This window comes from Sus scrofa, chromosome 14 (genome assembly GCF_054392235.1).
Source record: "Sus scrofa isolate SSC_HxYL_T2T_F1_AM1 chromosome 14, Sscrofa_HxYL_maternal_Yorkshire_Landrace_v2.0, whole genome shotgun sequence".
In the NCBI taxonomy this organism is placed as follows: Eukaryota; Metazoa; Chordata; class Mammalia; order Artiodactyla; family Suidae; genus Sus; species Sus scrofa.
Genome location: NC_139396.1, coordinates 78,719,408 through 78,739,876, shown reverse-complemented (window position 1 = coordinate 78,739,876; position 20,469 = coordinate 78,719,408). Strand labels below are relative to the sequence as shown.

Below are 20,469 nucleotides of genomic sequence, written 5' to 3'. Positions count from 1 at the left end.
GCGACCTACACCACAGCTCACGGCAACGCCGGATCGTTAACCCACTGAGCAAGGGCAGGGACCGAACCTGCAACCTCATGGTTCCTAGTCGGATTCGTTAACCACTGCGCCACGACGGGAACTCCTTTTTTATTTTTTATTTATTTATTTATTTTTTTTTTGTCTTTTGTCTTTTTGTTGTTGTTGTTGTTGCTATTTCTTGGGCTAGAGCTCAATTTTAATATGAAATAGATCTTCTTTTAAAAATAACAAAACTGGAGTTCCCTTTGTGGCGCAGTGGTTAACGAATCCAACTAGGAACCCTGACGTTGCGGGTTCGATCCCTGGCCTCGCTCAGTGGGTTAACAATCCGGCGTTGCCATGAGCTGTGGTGTAGGTCGCAGACACAGCTCGGATCCAGCGTTGCTGTGGCTCTGGTGTAGGCCGGTGGTTACAGCTCCGATTAGACCCCTAGCCTGGGAACTCCATATGCCTAAGGAGCGGCCCTAGAAAAGGCAAAAAGACAAAAATAAATAAATAAATAAATAAAAATAACAAAACTATAAATAAAGATGTTTTCAAAGTAAGAAATTTACATTTTTTGAAATACTTTTATTTATTTATTTATTTAGTCTTTTTGCCTTTTCTTGGGCCGCTCCCGCGGCATATGGAGGTTCCCAGGCTAGGGGTCTAATCAGAGCTGTAGCTGCCAGCCTATGCCAGAGCCACAGCAACACAGGATCCAAGGCGCATCTGCAACCTACACCTCAGCTCACGGCAACGCCGGATCGTCAACCCACTGAGCAAGGCCAGGGATCGAACCTGCAACCTCATGGTTCTTAGTTAGATTCGTTAACCACTGCGCCACGACAGGAACTCCAATTCTTTTAAATTAATATTTATATTTCATGTTTGATCTCTTGTTTCCTACATATCAATGTAATAACAACAACTTACTGGCCTTATTTTAAAGTGGGCAAAAATCCACTAGTATGTATTATGGCATATATTTTAATTCATAAGACAAAATAAATTCAATCATATGAATAATAGATTTATTTCTTTTTTTTTTAATTTTTATTTTTTTGGCTGTAGCCATGGCATGTGGAAATTCCCAGGCCAGGGATCAAACCCAAGCCATAGCTGTGACAACACCCCATCCTTAACCACTAGGCCACCAGGGTTATGAATAATAACCAGGGAACTATGAATAATAGATTTTTAAAATTTACCCTTTTTTATATAAAATGAAGAGTGAAAAAAATCCCAATGCCAATGCTGACTAAACCACTCACTATGGATTAGAACAGAAGGGAAGACAAATTTACTAATGGAAAGTTACTACAAATAACCATACATGAACATACACAGAGTAAATTACCTGAGGGCAAGAAGGCCTTCTACACCCAGAGCTTTACATCTCGGAACACTGGCCAGAGCCTTAGAGAGAAACAAAATGGGAATAGCACACCAATGTCTACTTGTCATCTTCTGAATAAATTTTAACAGGAAACTACCTGAAAGAAAAGAGGCTTAAGATATCATGCTTGTCAATAAGCACATGAAAAGATGCTCGACATCATCAGACATGAAATAGGGAAATGCAAATCAAAGACCATAATGACCTATACCTCCACACCCACTAGGATGGCTATAATCAGAAGGACAGACAGACAATAACAAGTGTTGACAAGGATGTGACAAGGATGTGTTGACAAGCATATGACACCGAACCCATATGCTCCTGATCCTGATGAGGATGCAAAGTGGTGCGGCCAGTGTGGAAAATAGTCTGGTAGCTTCTCTGAAAGTCAAACACAGAGTTTTACTCCTAGGAATAAAAATGAGAAGTGACAGCTGGGAGTTCCTGCTGTGGAACAATAGGTTAAGGATCCAGTGCTGCTGCAGCTGAGGCACAGGTCATAGCTGCAGCTCCCGTTCAATCCCTGGCCCAGGATCATCCAAACAAAAAAAGAGAAAAAGCGAGAGAGAGAGAGAGAGAGAAGTGAAAAATTATGTTCCCATAAAAGTTTCTATATGAGAAGTTATTCATAATAGTTAAAAGTGGAAACAACCTGGAGTTTCCCCTCATGGCTCAGTTGTTAACGAGCCGGACTATTATCCATGAAGATGTGGGTTCAATCCCTGGCCTTGCTCAGTGGGTTAAGGATTGGGCATTGCCGTGAGCTGTGGTATGGGTCACAGATGCTGCTTGGATCCGCACTGCTGTGGCTGTGATGTAGGCTGGCAGCTGTAGCTCTGATTCGACTGCTAGCCTGGGAACCTCCATATGCCTTGAGTGAGGCCCTAAAAAACACAAAAGATAAAAGTGGAAACAACCCAAACATCTTCCAACTGATGAGTGGATAAACGGAATGTGAATCTGTATAGTATCTATACAGTGGAATATACACCCAGCCATAGAAAGGAACCAAATAGTGATACATGTTAAAACAAAGGTGAATCTTAAAAAACATTATGCTAAGTGAAAGAAGCCAGACATAAAAGGCCACATATTCCATGATTCCTTTTCTTTAAAATGTTTAGAATAAGCAAATCTATAAAGACAGAAAGTAAATTAGTGGCTGACAGGAGCTAAGGGAAAGGGAAAATGAGACATGAGTACTTATGGGCATGGAGTTTCTTCTGGGTATGATGAAAATATTCTGCAATTAGTAGTGATGGTTATACAACTTTGTGAATATAGTAAAAACCATTGAACTGAACAATTCAAAGGGGTGAATCTCACGATGTGGGAATTATACCTCAATGAAGCTGGTGGAAAAAAATCAATGTTATTTCAATTTCATTCTTTTTAGTACAGTATTCTACTATACTGTAGAGATTCTGATAACCATGCAGCTATATTTGTTTTTGAAAGTTAAGGCGAAAGATACATTTTTCATTGTTGGAGATGTTAAAGCAAGGATAAGAATTACCAATGGTAACTGCCCCTGGAATCTGCAAACAATAATTAGATCTTTCTCACAGGCTATTTCTTAACCTACCCTGAATCTAATTACTATAATTAATTTAACTATTTTGAGATATAAAGACACGGTGCTCTATTCTGCTTTCTCTTAACGTGTGATGTCTTAAGGATCTTCAAGTCATGTAGTTTATGAGAATGTTTCCCTAGATCATCACTGTAGAATGACTTTTAAGAAATCACTGGATGCTCCTGAAAGGATATTATGTGTATTTTATTTCTCCCAAAGTGCTAACCCGAAATTAGATACGCTTAAAATATTCACTGGAAATTGCTGACAGAAAAAACTACAAAGTAAAAACTGTAAGTAAACATGCTACTTGTCCTCCCCCACCGACCTTGGACTAATTAAGTTTCCATCTTTTGCCCAACCCCTTCCTCACGAGAAGGATGGCAATGGCCAAGCTTGCACTTCACATTCATTCACCACGTTGACAAGGGTGAATGTCAATGCCTGGCACTGCCACAAACACCAGACACTCAAATTCTAGGGGGTGCTGATTACACCTCACTCACACTGCCCGATGGATGCAGATGTGCCAATGCGGTTGGCAAATTAACCTCAAGACTAAACCTCCAAATTCTAGCACACTGAAGAATGGCTCTGAGTTATCTTTTCCACTTTAATTGTTAAAAATTAAATCCAGAGGAGTTCCCGTTGTGGCGCAGCGGAAACGAATCTGACTAGGAACCATGAGGTTGCGGGTTCGATCCCTGGCCTTGCTCAGTGGGTTAAGGATCCAGCGTTGCCGTGAGCTATGGTGTAGGTCGCAGACGCATCTCGGATCTGGAGTTGCTGAGGCTCTGGCATAGGCCAGCAGCTGTAGCTCCAATTCGACCCCTAGCCTGGGAACCTCCACATGCCGCTGGTGTGGCTCTAAAAAAAGCAAAAAAAAATTAAATCTAGAAATCTAAAGTTGTGATGTACAGACGACCATCTTTTCCCTTTTGCTGCTGACTTCTGCACAGATGTTACCATTGGTATTGTTCACCTTATTTGCAGGTTAAATACAAAAGAGAAAAATATATATTTCATAGCCAGGGTCACTTTCTAAGTCTCAAAGCTCAGAATGAGAAAAAGACTTACTTAGAAAGCAGAGTAAGTCCTGCTGCTCAGCAAGCAAAATAACACTGGTTTTGTGCTTTGCTCACCAACATCTCTCATCAGAAAGAAAAATACACCTCTAATCTGAAGAAGTGGGACATTTCTAGGACACAAGGTATTATACAAACTAAGTTTTTTTTTTTTTTTCCTTTTTGATCTAAGTCAATATCTATAAAGAGACAACTTTGCTAAAATGGACATTCTGTTTGTAACTTTTTCCTAAGCCCAGGTTCTTTTTTCCTTCGATTTATTTTGCTAATTTTTGAAACTGAATAGAGACAACTAGAAAGAATGGCAGAACTGCAGCCCACATTCCAAAATCACTTTCATGCTACTCACGCTGTTACTGGTCCTATGTTAGTTATATACACAAGTAAAAGTGTGTACTCAATTTCAATGGACACCAGTATAATTCTGGCAAAATATGCATATCCTGGAAAAGGGAACTATTTTGATAACACTGATTATAAGAGTCATAGCATGGTGCTTAAAACCAACACACAAAAAATGTTCTAAAATTTGAAGCTAATAAGTTGAAGCTCTTTACTGACACGTACTCTTTATTTCTTCTGGAAGAAGGGAAATGTAAGTGACTAAAAACTTCTGTAATTTCAATCCCAATGGAGAGCCACTTCCTATCAGCTGGCCTGGGGACCTATAGACAAAGAGGAAAAAACCAAATATTTAAAATCTATTTACAAATAATACACTGAAACGAAATGGAATATGGCCCAAATGTCTTTCAATAATAAAACAATAAAACTATCTCCTTCTGAACCTGCACGTTATTTTTCAGTAAAATCTTGAGTATCCTTCTGATTATAAATAAAAACATTCAGATCTTCTAGGAAGACAGACATGAGTTAGTAACACGCTATCCTAAGCAGGCATGGACTCCCTTTTTACGACACTTTCTCTGACATGTATACATGAATCTTGCCAAACAGTATCATTTAAAAAAACAAAGTCTAGGAGTTCCCACTGTGGCGCAATGAGTTGAAGGGTTCCGGTCCCACTACAATGGCCTGGGTTACTGTGGAGGTGCAGGTTCCATCTTCCGCCCAAAGGAGTGGGTTAAAGGATTTAGTGTTGCAGCAGCTGCAGCATAGGTCGCAGCTGCAGCTCAGATTCAAACCCTGGCCTGAGAACATCCATATGCCATGGGTGCAGCCATAAAAAATTAGTTAAGTAAAAGTCTAAATGATAATTCAAAAATATATTTTACTGTTTCCAACACATAGCCCAATGATTTTAAATCTTTACGTAGTAAATAAAAGAAATAACATTAATAGAAAGACAAATATTAGTAATAAATCACTTTTGCAAGAGCATTGAATTGTGAACATCTACTAAAGTCACGTGGGGTTTTTTTTGCTATGTGCTTCTGCAAAGAACATTATCTGTTAATTGAATACATTGCAGAGCTAGGAAACAGAAGGCATTCATAATAAATGTGTTTGTCAACTCTCAGAAAGCATCAAGTTGGTTTTACTGCTCTCTAGCTGTCTAATTGCTTCAGAAAACTATTCAATAGTAATGAGTTATTTGAAAACTAAAAATAACTGGCAAATCAAGCATTGCTATGCTCTTTTGATATTTATTAAATAGGACTAAACATTAGTATAACTTAGCACAGACTAATTTAAAAAATTTAAAGAAGTTGGTGGTGAGGGGTTTTCTTTTAGAGATATACCAAAGACTTGTTAAGTATAAATTTAGCTGTCACAATTACAAAGACAATCTAATTTCAAAAGCAAGTGAAATTTTTGAAGATATAATTCAAGAGTACAGGTAATGCTCAAAAAAATGAGGATAAGGCAGAATACTGACAAATTCTTCTGACTATCAACCTCAACAAAGGGTAGAGGTGGCAGATAAGTAATACGTCATTGAGAATGGCCACCACTGTCAGATATGGACAGTGCAAAGCTAGAATAGGCCCTGAGGTCACCAACCAGAAACAGATGTATTGGTGTGAACTGATGTTTTTTAACATGGATAGATGGACAGATAGGCAGATACTGAAACATAGGTAAGTTGATCAACAGACAGAGCCAAGAAACAAATGTAAGAACCCCTACACACAGATGTCAATTAAACAAACACAGTAAAAGAAAACTTATCATTTAGAGACTGTGGTTAAAAGATAAATAAAAATTATTTGTATTATTCTCACAATTTTTCCGCAAGTCAAAACTAAAAGAAGAAAAAGGGGGAAAAAAGTATAAACTATTATCCAAAGCCAGTACAATTTCCAAAAGGGTAGAAATCAGGAATAAGGGAAAGAAAGTAAGCTGTGAAAAGTATCCTTTCCAAAAGCCCAAGAATGGAAGGGTTCAAAGTAAGAAAGAAAAGAAAAAAGGAGTACTTCATACAACTCCTAAAAGGCAAGAAGAGGAGTTCCTGTCGTGGTGCAGCAGAAACGAATCCGACTAGGAACCATGAAGTTGCAGGTTCAATCCCTGGCCTCGCTCAGCGGGTTAAGGATCCAGCGTTGCCGTGAGCTGTGGTGTAGGTCGCAGATGTGGCTCGGATCTGGCGTTGCTGTGGCTGTGGCTGTGGCTAGCAGCAACAGCTCCAATTCGACCCCTAGCCTGGGAACCTCCATATACCATGGGTGCGGCCCTAAAAAGACAAAAAAAAAATTTTTTTTTTTTAAAAAAGGCAAGAGGAGTTCCCATCGTGGCTCAGTGGCTAAGGAATCCCACTAGGAACCATAAGGTTGCAGGTTCGATCCCTGGCCTTGCTCAGTGGGTTAAGGATCCAGCGTTGCCATGAGCTGTGGTGTAGGTCACACATGTGGCTTGGATCCTGCATTGCTGTGGCTCTGGTGTAGGCCCGTGGCTATAGCTCCAATTAGACCCCTAGCCTGGATACCTCCATATGCCGCGGGAGCGGCCCTAGAAAAGGCAAAAAGACACACACACACACACACAAACGGCAAGAATAACAAACATAGAAGGGACAACATAGAAAAAGCTGAATGTCTATAAGGCAACATATATATGTACCAAATGCATCAAACAATCTGGTCCTATGTCATAACCATGTTAACTTATATATCAAATACATATTACTGCATTGCTGCTAAATAACAATGTTGATTTACCTGCTATACAGAGAGCTCTCTGAAAGTGCATCCATTAATGGTCCAATAATAAACTAAAAAAAAAAAAAGGAAAAAAATATTTGATGTTAGGTTGTACCTGTAATTTTGTAAAGTCAGCTTGCCCTAAATGCAGATCCTATACACAGAGCTACAGATGAGCTGTGACAAGCAGAGCTGATCTCTTATGCTGAAGGTTAATTTATGACAAGTCTTGGAGGATACATATGTTAATTCCACCAGAACAGAAAAACAAATATTGAATTTTCCCACCTGATAAAAACATGGAATACCAAGAAGAGGGTATATGTTGTGTTCATAAGGAAGAAAGGAACCCAAAGAAGGAACACATGGTGGAAAAGAAAGGCAGTTAACAAAGGAAAAACAGAAAGATACTAAAGAGAAAATTTAAGCCCTTATGCCTGGAAGATAAAGGGGTGAAAATACATCCTCAAAAATATTACTAGACAAAAGCAAGCTTATAGGAAGTACACAGCTAGGAGAATGTAGAAAAATGATGCATATTAAATGTAGCTGGACAATTAGGAAAGTATACTTAGGCTTCCTCTAAATGAGAAGTAAATTACTATACCCAGTCAGAGATCACGTGACTCACAGGGCATCATAACATGAAACTTAAAACTGTCATTCTCTTGGAGAACAGACTTGTGGTTGCCGAGGGGGAGGGAGTGGGACAGACTGGGGGTTTGGGGTTAAGAGATGCAAACTATTGCTTTGGGAATAGATAAGCAATGAGATCCTGCTGTATAGCATAGGGAACTATATCTACTCACTTGTGATGGAACAGGATGGAGGATAGTGTGATAAAAAGAATATATATACATGTGTGACTGGGTCACTTTGATGTATAGTAGAAATTGATAGATCACTGTAAATCAACTATAACGGATAAAATAAAAATCATAAAAAGTAATAAAACTGTCATTCTCACAGTCTCTTTGCTTTGTGTGATTTCCAACAAATGGAAGTATAAACACTAATAACAGAACTCAAAGGTAACCTCTACTCAGTACAGGAGAGACTAACTCACTGACTCAGGTTGAGGGAATAGCATCACTCAATAGCGGTAATACAGTGACTGAGAATTGTGCAAAGAGTATTACTAAGAAGTTTCTACACCAGTTTTCATGCTGCTGACTTTTGTTCAAAATACTGATACCAAAGAACTACTTTTTCATAATGGTAATGATGCAAGCAGCTTGTCAACACACTACATTACAGTAAGCCTTTCCCAAGTACAGTAGCTAAGTTCAAAGAAACAGGATGTGCTGCATGCATATCTCTAAAATGTTACTTGAGATTTTATTTTTATTGTTTATTTTTTGTCTTTTTAGAGCTGTAGCTGTGGCACATGGAGGTTCCCATGCTTGGAGTCGAATCAAGAGCTGTAGCTGCTGGCCACAGCCACAGCCACAGCAACACAGGGTCCGAGTTGCATCTGCGACCTACACCACAGCTCACGGCAATCCTGGATCCTTAACCCACTGAGCAAGGCCAGGGATAGAACTTGCATCCTCATGGATACTAGTCAGATTTACTTCTGCTGAGCCACAATGGGAACTCCCTACTTGAGATTTTTGAGCCTGTGCATGTGTATATATATATGTATATATATACACACATATACACACACTCACATACATATATATTGTTTGTTTGTTTGTTGGCTGGCCCTGCGACATGTGAAGTTCTAGGCCAGGGATTGAACCCACGCCACATCAGTGACCTGAGCCACTGAAGTGATACGGTGACAATACTGGATCCTTAACCTCCTGCACCACAAGAGAATTACAACAGGTTATGTCTTACTGCCATTTTTTTTTATTTTTTTTATTTTTTTGGCTGTGCCTGCAGCATGTGGAGGTTTCCCCTGCCAGGGATTGAACCCGCAACCCGCACCACCACAGTGACCCAAGCCACTGCAATGACAATGCTGGATCCTTAACCCATTGAGCCACCAGGGAATTCCCCCAGTATACACCTTTGAAGACCACACAGAATACAACAAATGCCTTCGCCTCCCATCTTTTGACAAAGGTAACAAAGGAAAGGAAAGGTTGTCCTTACCTCAGAAAATTCTGGTGAAAACGGAAGAACCCTGGTTTCATACAGCTCCAAAAAGTGAGTAACACCTTCTTTGGTCAGGATTTTATTTTCACTTTCAAACATTCTTTTATAAATACACAGATGCCAAGATGGGTGAAAGAGCCAACATCCTGTGGGAATAAATATCCAATGCTGACGCTTTATTCTCACGTTACATTGTTGCACATAAACTATATATTCATAAATAAATACATAAACAAACACATTCCCTTTATTGTATGTAACACTACAAAAGTGAGTTTGTTTTTAATCACATCCAAGGGTGTTCACTGAATAATAAAAATGACTTCAGTATTCAGTATTCCATTTTCAGATAGTTTCATCGAAAAAGACTACAAGCAAATGTTATAGTGGCTACTGTGTACAAAAACTAAATATTACCCCATGCAGGCAGGTTAGAAGTTCAGATTTGGAGTGATTTCTTCTCTCACCTTACTTCAATCCATGTTTCATACAGAAATCTGAAACTGTCCCTCCTCTGCTTAAAACCCTTGAGTGGCTTCTCAACACTCAGAATAAAATGCAGACAGGGCATGAACGGCGCCTTGACCACTACTCCCTCCTTTCCCCGCCTCCCACTCCCTCCCCTGGCCCAGGTCACTACCCCACTGAGCTGGTTCACATCCCAAGGCTTTTGCACCCAGAGCATCTCCTCAACTCCCATGTCCTTCCTGAGGCTGGCCTTCAGACTGCCCTCTCCAAGGTATGGCCTCACCTGCCAGATACTGCTCTTCAACCACTAGTTTGTCGCTTGTATAGAACTTATAATCAAAACTATCTTTTCATGGAAAACAGGCAAAAATCAAATGAGTACACCTGTCTCACCACTTTATACCAGAGCTTAGCATGTATTGGACAATAAGTAAACTTCTATTAAGTAAATATATATATATATATGAATGAGAAGCAAAAAAATAAACATATACCTTAGAGATTAACTCTTTTGAAATATCCTTTAATTCTATTAGAAAAAATTCAGCATTTTTAACTCATGTCATCCTATAAATACTTTTTTTTTTTTTTGTAATTTACACCAAGATGCTTGTTCGATTCCTTGGCAATGGTAATTTTTCAAAATCTGTCGCTGCTATTTGGTGTGGTTTGCCAAGAGCTGTGGGCAAAATGTGGTAATGAGAGAATGATTTTCATAGGAAATGCATAAGTGAAGTCACGACAGGATTCGATTAAATTCTAGCCCCAGGTGGGACTATAGATTCTTATGGTCTGTGAAAAATCTCAGGGTATCAGAAAACAACCATACCCATCAGCTGAATAAAGCTCAATTCTTAAAGGGTCAAACTATTAAAGTTGTAATTATCTAAAGAAGGCACTAAAACCCATTTTCCTAGGTTAATTCTCATGTGTAAACACAATAATGCAGCATTTTATCATTCACATGAATAAAAAACACTGTGAGCTGCATTTAGGAAGCTGCATTTAGGAAGCTCCAGCTTCATTTTTTTTTTTTTCTCTTAAAAGGCTCTCACAATACAGTGCTCGTAAAGGACTTAAAAAACATATTCAAGGAGTTCCTGTTGTGGCTCAGCAGGTTAAGGACCCAACGCTGTCTCTGTGAGGATGCTGGTTTGATCCCTGGCCTCACTCAGTGCATTAAGGATCCGGCGCTGCCACAAGATGTGGCATAGGCCACAGGTGCAGCTCGGATCCTATGTTGTGGCTGTGGCTTGTGTGCGGCCTTTGCTGCAGCTCCAATTTGACCCCTAGCCTGAGAACTTCCATTTGCCACACATGCAGCCAAAAAAACCCCAAAAACATATTCAAAATAATATCTTGGTATTTTCTCTTCCTAAGAAGAACAATCTACAGAACAATAACTGAAAGCCCAAGACAGTAACTCTGACAATAAAATATATTAAGAGAATAAGAATAGAAAGCAGGAGTTCCCGTCGTGGCGCAGTGGTTAACGAATCCGACTAGGAACCATGACGTTGCGGGTTCGATCCCTGCCCTTGCTCAGTGGGTTAACGATCCTGCGTTGCGTGAGCTGTGGTGTAGGTTGCAGATGCGGCTCGGATCCCGCGTTGCTGTGACTCTGGCGTAGGCCAGTGGCTACAGCTCCGATTAGACCCCTAGCCTGGGAACCTCCATATGCCGTGGGAGTGGCCCAAGAAATAGCAAAAAAAAAAAAAAGACAAAAAAAGAATAGAAAGCAGTTAAAATATATAATCCCAAAGAGCCTTTATTAAAAATGAATGAGACACCATCATTAAAACATTATCAAAGAGTCCTTAAGGGTATATAATGAAATAATTACATATGAAATTATATGCTGTCTAGAAACATGCTTCAAGTTCACTTGGTGGGAGAGGGCGGGGGTGTGTGAGGTCACACATAATATAAAGTGGAGGCCAGCCCTGAGCTGATCATTGCTGAAGCTGGGCGATGGAGCTCCCCACAGAAACTGTTCTCCTTCTGTTAACTACCTCACGTTTTCCATCATCAGAAGTTTATAAAATTACCATACGTCTAAACTATAGGAAACTCTGCATCTATTTAAAATTAAATTTTCAGGAGTTCCCGTCGTGGCGCAGTGGTTAACGAATCCGACTAGGAACCTTGAGGCTGCGGGTTCGGTCCCTGCCCTTGCTCAGTGGGTTAACGATCCGGCGTTGCCGTGAGCTGTGGTGTAGGTTCCAGACGCGACTCGGATCCCGCGTTGCTGTGGCTCTGGCGTAGGCCGGTGGCTACAGCTCTGATTCGACCCCTAGCCTGGGAACCTCCATATGCCGCGGGAGCGGCCCAAGAAATAGCAATAACAACAACAACAAAAGACAAAAGACAAAAAAAAAAAAAAAAAAAAAAAAAATTAAAAAAAAAAAAAATTAAATTAAATTAAATTTTCAAAGAGTCTTTAAGGACAGCGGTAAATGCAACTGGATATACTGCTGAGTGAGAAAAAAACACTATGGACAATCAATCCACAAGGTATGTATCTAGAATGTCAGCAGCTGTCTCTGGGTGGCATGTATGCGCATGACATTCTCTATAATAAATGAGAGTTAGTGACACAATCAAGGGGAAAACCACAAACGTTATAAAAAAATCAAAATAAAAGTAACTATTACCATTTTCCTCTGACACTGCATATTCGAACAGATTGTTTAGCTTTGGTAAAACTGGCTTTATAACATGTATCTGAAAACAAAAGCAAAAAGCCACAGGAAATGAAAATTCACCTTTAACGACGCAAAAGAACTTTCACCTATTTATATAAAGGAGCTCTTCTGTCACCCCCCCAAACCCTGCCATCATCCCCCTGTAAAAAATATGCAAAAGGTGCCTGATTTCTTCAGCTCTTAAATCATGTAAATTCAGGTAAGACTGAATGTGGCAAATAATAAATATAACCTAGAAGACAGTTATGGTAATGCTATCTTTCTAGAGTGAGTATCATAAATTATGTCACACAGTCCTCAACCATCCTGGGAAATAGGTAGGGAGGATAATACAATATTTACAAAGAGGAAAAAATACTGAGATACCTTCTCCAGTAACTCGAGTTGTTCGAGGCCACACATTGAGAAGCAGAGCCAGTTCAGGGCTCAGTGCTCTTCATTCTCCTTAGACTCTGCTGCAGATACCAGAGTCCAACTTATGTATCCTTCAAACTAAAGGCAAGTCAGTTTCTAAATAGTGAGGGTATTAATCTACTGATTAAGGAAAACCATGTAAGTTTATGAGTTGAGAAACACTTTTTCTTTCTTCCTCATCCTCACATCGATATACATTGAGCACCAAGGAGTCATTCTTTATTTCAGTTCCCAAACAGGGCTCGGTGCGCATCTGGACCTACACTGCACAGTGACTCCATGATCGTTGGCCCCGAGGTGGCCTGCTGCTTACACACTGGGAACCCTGCACCAGGGATTCTCCAAGGCTGGTCCCCAGAAACGAGGCATAGGCATCTCCTGGGAGCAGGTGAAATGGTCGAATTCTCAGGCACCACCCAGACCTACTAAATCAGAAATTCTGAGGACCAGACCCAGCAACTGGTACTTTAACAAGCCATCTGGGTAATTCTGATGCATGTTAAAGTTTGAGAACCACTGCACGAGACTAGGTAATCTTAAAATCTTGAGTCCTCTCAACTTAAAAATTTCATGATCCTACAAAAGCTAATTCCAAGTCCACTGAAGACAATTTTTCCAGTTTCCATTCCCAGGACCAGGTAGGCAAAGATGCAAGAAAAGAAAGGAAGAGAGGGAGAGAAGGAGGAAGGAAAGAAAGAAAGAAAACCTATGAAATCCAAAGGCTATTGTTTACTTAATAACAATTTACCTCAGACTTTAAGTAACATTTTCCCAAATGCGTATTTCTTTGGAGAGTATTCATAACATGGAGAAACTAAAAACTAACAAATACTTTAGAAGTAAATGTCAAGGGAAGATCAAATAAGACTAAATTCTTTGAATGATAATTTAAGTCAGCTGAAAGTAGTACACTTGTATTCCATTATGTTACATCTAGGTTGCCCTTTTTATTTCTTTTACAGAGCATTTGGAAAAAAAGAAAAACAACTAGATCTACTTAGAATTTGTTAAAAGATGAAAACACTTACCTGATTTCCTTCAAGAGTTTCCATAATTAAAATATAGTTTTCCCAAAACTTTAGAAGCTCATCTTTTTTCTTCTCAGACCACCAAAATAGACTTGGGCCTGAAATGGTTTAAAAAAGAAAATTAGTTCCTAGATTTAGTTCCCAAATTAGAATATTTCACAAGTTTCTAAATGACAGTAATTCTTAAAATTATGCCACTACTATGAAATGCTGTTTTCTCGAACAATAGAGGATGCCTCTGCATCAAGGCCTAGGTAAGAGGCTTGGACTAACAGGAATCTCTCTCTCGCTTCTTTTTTTAAAATGATTTTTATTTTTTCCATTGTAGTTGGTTTACTACAGTGTTCTGTCAATTTTCTACTGTACAGCAAAGTACAAATATATATTCTTTTTCTCACACTATCCTCCATCATGCTCCATCATAGCTGACTATATATAGTTCCCAGTGCTATACAGCAGATCTCATTACCTATCCATTCCAAAAGCAATAGTCTGCATCTATTAACCCCAGATTCCCAGTCCACCCCACTCCTTCCCCCTTCCCCTTGGCAATCACACAAGTCTGTTCTCCAAGTCCATGAGTTTCTTTTCCTAACAGGAATCTCAAAAGGAGATTTCTTTTTTAAATGAAGGTTACTATTTTGGAATTCCGGGTAGGAATGACAGATTTGAACACATGAACTGAACTTTCTCTCCCCAATAATCTCACTGTAACAATAAAAGATTTTTCAACGGCAAAAAAAAAACAAGAATGGAGAAAACAGCACAGCAGATAACAGCAATGAAATCTGTAATCAAAATCAGTTGAAAACCAAGCAGACTCAAAAAAAAAAAAAAAGTTATTAAGTTGGCATAAGGAAAACAAAGAAAAATCTGATTCACACTACAAAATACCCCCAACCCTAAGGAACCGGCAGCAAAAATGACTTGTATAAGCAGAGGTGAAAAATCAAGGCTAAGAGTTCCCACTGCGGCACAGCAGAAATGAATCCGACTAGGAACCATGAGGTTGCAGGTTCAATCCCTGGCCTCACTCAGTGGGTTAAGGATCTGGCGTTGCCGTGAGCTGTGTTGTAGGTTGCAGATGCCGCTCAGACCCTGCATTGCTGTGGCTGCGGTATAGGCTGGCAACTGTTGCTGCTATTGGACCCCTAGCCTGGGAATCTCCATATGCCATGGGTGTGGCCCTAAAAAGCAAAACAAAAAACAAACAAAAAAAAGGCTAAATTAAAAAGGATTTGTTTGATGTGTTTAAGAAACAGCTCCCAGATCCTCCCTCCTGCATTCTGAATGGGGAAAAGGCTGGAATTTGTTCTCTGGGGAAGGTAAAACAGTGGGTCCCCAGACTGAGGTGTACTGGACACAGCTGAGGTCTGGGTGCTGCCACATGAAGAGGGGAAATGGACATGTCTGCACCCTGGACACGGAGGCCCCCTTCACCTGGCCCCATCACCATCTTTGCCCCTCAGGTCCGAGAACACCGACCAGCCTTCACTATCCAGCAGATGACTGGAAGACCATCTCCATGGAATGTGGCCACCCCAAGAGGAAAGACCCAAAAATACTTTCATTAGAGATTACTCAACAAAATGCCTTGGCTGGATCCCCCCACAGAGAAGGTCGTGGTCAACGAGCACCACTTATGCTCTTAGAGCTTTAAACATGACTTTTGGTTTCATGTTCTTACATATATGCAGGGATCTAAGAACCAACAGACAGTTAGGGAAACCTCTACACTAACGATCAAGACCCAAACAACCTAACACAGAAACCTGGAGAAAACCTAAAAAAGAAAAAAACTTCCACTAATATGTCAAAGGGAGATAAAAGAAGATAGTGCAGTTATTGATATAAGAACAGGATACTATTAAAAAGGGGACATTCCCAGAAAAAAAAGATCTCATGAGAATAAAAATTGGACAGCAAATATAAGAAACTCAAACAAAGGACCGAGGAGTTCCCGTAGTGGCACGGTGGTTAACAAATCCGACTAGGAAACACGAGGTTGCGGGTTTGATCCCCGGCGTTGCCGTGAGCTGTGGTGTAAGCCGCAGACGCAGCTCGGATGCCACGTTGCTGTGGCTGTGGGGTAGGCCAGTGGCTACAGCTCTGATTTGACCCCTAGCCTGGGAACCTCCATATGCGCAGGAGCGGCCCTAGAAAAGACAAAAAGACAAAAAAAAAAAAAAAAAAAAAAAAAAAAAAAAAGAAAGAAACAAAGAAAGGACTGAAAATAAAGTTGAGGAAATCACTCAGGAAGTGGAGAAAAAAGACAAAACCATAGAAAACAAGAGAGAAAAGATACCCTGGATCAGGAGGTCCAATATCCAAGGAGAACAGAAAGCAAAGGGAGGAAATCAGAGTAATTCAAGAAAAATTTCCAGAATAGAAGGACACGATGTCCAGACTGAGCTGGTCCACTGAGTACCCGGCACCCCCAAAACTGCACAATGCAAACAGGCTCCCCAAACTGAAACTGCAAACACGGCCTCTACAATCGCCCTTGGAGAAGAGACAGCACACACAAATAAACGGGATTCAGAATGGCTTCAGATCTCTGGATAGTAACAATGGGGGTTCATGCTTCTATGAAAACAGATCAACACACTTAAAATTGTGAATGGAAATATTCTCCAAGTCAGAATTCTTCCCCAATCAAACCATCCATCAAACATGAGGGCAAAATAAAGGCGTCTAGACATACTTGGTCTTGGCTTCCAAGAGAGCTGCAAGAAAACATTACTGCCACACCAACAAAGAGGATCGGCTGAAAAAAATCTACAAAATCCTAACTTCTAGGGGGTGTGGGGGAGCATCAGAGAGGTTGCAGCATGACCAGATGATCTGAATTCCAAAGGGCAGAAAGCCTTTCCAAGAACAGACAGGACACACAAACTGCTTCACCTCTGGTCAAGCACAAGAGGAAGAGGTGGTCACTAGAAAAAGCAGTTAAAAAACAAAATAAAATGTTTAAATAAATAAAAATTTTAAAGGCCAACTGTGGCCTAGATTAGAAACTCTTGAGAACTCCAAGGAGACCATGCCCACCCACCCATCCCTTTTTCCTGCCCCTCCCCGAAGTGTTTCATGAAGGACTGTGTGCAGGAGACCCTGGGGGCCCAGGCATGCTGGGCAAAGGGCAGACCATCCATGCCCCACAGGGGTTCAAGGTGGTGGACAATCAAGAAAGCCTGCCAGTTTTACGGTCCCTATGACAGGAGACCAAAGCTGTTGGCCCCTGGAGAAAACCCTCCCACACCCCCATCCTTGCCCCTGACACCAGGCAAAGTTGGCTGCCCCTGGGAATGGATAAAAACTCTCTCCCCTCAACCCTGCGCTGACATGAAGAAACTCTTTTGCGTCTGCCACTCATACAAAGCACATCTGCTGCTGTGGAGGAAGGGCAGGAAACTAGCACCCAAGACCTACCACAGATACAAGCAGAATGCAGCCACCACAGGAGAGGGTAAGGAAACTCTTAACCCTTCAGTAAGAGGAGGCAGAGGTTATCTGCCAATGGAGAGGGAACGGAGATGGCTAAAAGCTTGAACCCTAAGGTCTGGGCATATGGGGCCTAAGAGAAGGCTAGTGCAGAAGAAATGAAAAGTTCCCTCCTTTCTCATTTTAAGCTTTGCACCAAGTAACATACATCAGCAGTCTACCCTTGCAGGAAGGACAAAGGCATAGAAGAAGCTCTCCATCTGTGCAACCGGCATCATGGGCTTGAGAAAAACTAGAACACTGAGGAGAACCTTTTGGTAAACTAGGCTTCAACACTAAAACATAAGGTAGTAACAATCCACAACTGTAGCAATAACAAAATCCAAAACCAGCTCAACTAGAGTTACTCAACACCCAACAGCCTAACAGAGAGGAGTGCCTATCTCTAAGGCACAAATATTTCATTCTCTACCAAAAAAAGGTGGTTCCATTGCCAAGAGATAAAACAGAAAACAAAACCCAACTTAGAGATCGTCCAGGTACAGAACTTACACATAACTATGATTAGTATACTAAAGGATTTGGTGGAAAAGGCAGACAACATGCACAGATGGGGTTTTTCAGGAGAGGAAAACTATAAAAACGTGTCAGATGGAAGTGACAGAAATAAAAACATATCTGGGAGTTCCTGTAGTGGCTCAGTGGAAATGAATCCAACTAGCATGCATGAGGATGTAGGTTCGATCCCTGGCCTCGCTTAGTGGGTCGGGGAGCCCTTGACGTTATTAGCTGTGGTATAGACTGCAGTAGCGGCTTATCTTCAAAACCGCAGAATGTCTGACTCTTTGAATGTTTTATTTTGGTAATTTTAAATGTTTTTCCAGTGACACCTCTTATCGGATGACCATCACCTTGTGGACTGTTAAAATATTTACTGTCAGATGTTTTCAACTGTAAAAAAAAAATCTAATTAAAAAAATTAAAACTGGAGTTCCCATCGTGGCACAGCAGAAACAAATTCGACTAGGAACCATGAGGTTGAAGGTTGGATCCCTGGTCTCATTCAGTGGGTTAAGGATCCAGTGTTACCTTGAGCTGTGATGTAGGTCGCAGACGTGGCTTGGCTCTGGCATTGCCGTGGTTGTGGCGTAGGCCAGTGGCTACAGCTTAGATGTGACCCCTAGCCTGGGAACTGCCATATGTCTCGGGTGTGGCCCTAAAAAGACAAAAAAAACATTTTTTTTTAATTAAAACCTCATTCTATTAGATCAATTGCAAAAGTACCCTCAAAAGGTCGACTTAAGGCTTATATGCTTAACAAATAGTAATAAATCCTACTAAGAGAATTACTAAGGAAATTTCAAAAGAATGTGATGGTTTCCACAATCAAATTCTAACCCAAGACTCAATTCATCAGTCAGTATATGTACATAATTTTCCTTAGTGGGCGCTAATCCTTTTCTATTAGAACGGACCTACCACGATATAGTGCAAATTTGGTCTGTAAAGTCCCTCCTGGGCTCAGTCACATTCCTAAATTATTCCACGGATGCACAGTATTCCACCTGCTCTGGGTCAGAAGGGTGAGAACGTGCAGACTGTTCTGTATGTAGCGATTTGTGTCACTTCGGAGTACACCCTGGAGATGAGGTTTCCAAGGTTTTTCAGGCTCTATGGGGACCATGAGAATAACCAAATTCTCTACTGATCACGGAGACGACCCCAGGAGCTGGCTGTCGGAAGCGGGGGACCTCCCTACCAGGAAACCAAGTAGGGATGGTAAGAGGGTGGGACGGGGGTGGCTCAGTACCGGTTTCTTCTCCCGGGGCGCACGCGTAATCGGCCCCCTGTTCCGCCGACACTTCCACAGCCCGCTGCAGCAGGTAGCGCGCCCGCTTGCGCGTCAGGGCATCCTCGGCCCAGGCCAGCCCAGCCTGCACTGTCCTCCAAAACCGCCAGCAGCGCCGGGCGTCTGGGCCCGCCTCGCGTGCCGCCGGGGCACAGTCCACGCCGGGCTCGGGCAGCAGCTTCTCGGCCAAGGCGCTCAGCACCAAGAGCTGTGGCCCTACTAGGCCCGGCCCCAAGGGGGGCCCGGGCGCGACCAGCCCTCCCCACACGGCCCGCAGCGCCGCCCCGCCGCACTGGCCCAGTGCTGGCAACAGTCGCCCGGCCACCAGTGCCACCGCGTCCTCGGAGGGCCCCGCCTCGTCCCCGCCCAGCGCCAGGGCCAGGGCGGCCTGCGCCACCCGCTCCAGCAGCGGCGCGTCCTCGAGGGGCCGCAGGCAGGGCCCCACGGCCGCCAGCACCTCCACGGCGGCCTCGCAGGCCCCCTCGAGGCCGGGTGCAGGTCTCGCGGCGAGCAGGTCACGCAGCGCCTCCTCTGCCAGAGCGGCCGCCAGCTGCGGGCCCCCGGCGAGGCGGGCGCACGAGCGCAGGGCCGCGCCCGCCGCCCTCAGCACGCGCCGGCGCTGGCGGGCCGGGGGGCCGGTGTCCGCGCCGCCCATGAGGCGCCCCGGCAGGCCCCGCAGCAGCGGCACCAGATACCCGGCGGCCACCTCATGCGCCGCCTCCGGGAGCGCGCCCGCGCCGCCGCCGCGTGCTTCCTCGTCCTCGAGCCGCTGCAGAAGAAAGCGCAGCGTCTCCACGCGCTCCGCGGACGCCTCCCCGCGGCACAGCGCCCCAAGCAGAACCCGTGGGTCCCGGCTCTGCGACAGCAACGCATCCGCCAGCACCCACTCCATCTGCCCCGCGCGCCACCAACCCCAGGCGCCGGGAGGAAGGCGCCGGCGTGCGCGAGTGCGTGCGCGTGCGCGGCTGGCCGTGGCGCGCGCCTGCAGGCTGGGAGCTTGAGGCCCAGCCTTGGCCCTCCGGGAGCGCTTTGACAGGTTCCACCCATGCCGCCTGAAATCTGATCCTCTTGCCCCCGCCCCTTACTCTTTTCAGAAGCAAAGAGGCTCGGTAAGCGTTAACGTCGTGGCTATATCAACTACATCGATTCCTAATTGGAAGTTGGCCTACATGAGGGCCCTAAATCGGTCAAGCGTGCCTGAGAAATGGGCGGAGGTACATCTGGAAGGTGTGCTCACGATCGCCTAGGAGCTTATTTTCAAAAAGCTGTAGGTGGCCCCACGCACAAAGGGATT

The 20,469-nt window shown here is 42.8% G+C and overlaps 1 protein-coding gene across 13 annotated transcripts in view; it reads right to left on the bottom strand.

Moving 5' to 3' along the window:
* TARBP1 (TAR (HIV-1) RNA binding protein 1) overlaps positions 1-20,108 on the bottom strand; it is a 77,247-nt gene extending 57,139 nt beyond the window's left edge. For 6 of the 13 annotated variants that reach the window (XR_014827839.1, XR_002338941.2, XR_014827841.1 and 3 more), the window contains exons 1-7: positions 19,137-20,108; positions 13,886-13,983; positions 12,393-12,462; positions 9,268-9,416; positions 7,183-7,235; positions 4,631-4,728; positions 1,361-1,496 (exon numbers count right to left, since the gene is read on the bottom strand). Coding sequence is in view for 8 of the 13 variants with exons in the window: in XM_005670967.4 (XP_005671024.2) it covers positions 1,361-1,496; positions 4,631-4,728; positions 7,183-7,235; positions 9,268-9,416; positions 12,393-12,462; positions 13,886-13,983; positions 19,137-20,067 (1,535 nt within the window). In the remaining 5 variants the exon portion in view is untranslated. Of the gene's footprint in view, positions 1-1,360; positions 1,497-4,630; positions 4,729-7,182; positions 7,236-9,267; positions 9,417-10,232; positions 10,418-12,392; positions 12,463-13,885; positions 13,984-19,136 lie in introns of those variants that run through there. The other 7 variants (XR_014827843.1, XM_084996841.1, XM_084996843.1 and 4 more) reach the window with 3 other exon arrangements.
* Between the last annotated feature and the right edge of the window lie 361 nt (positions 20,109-20,469).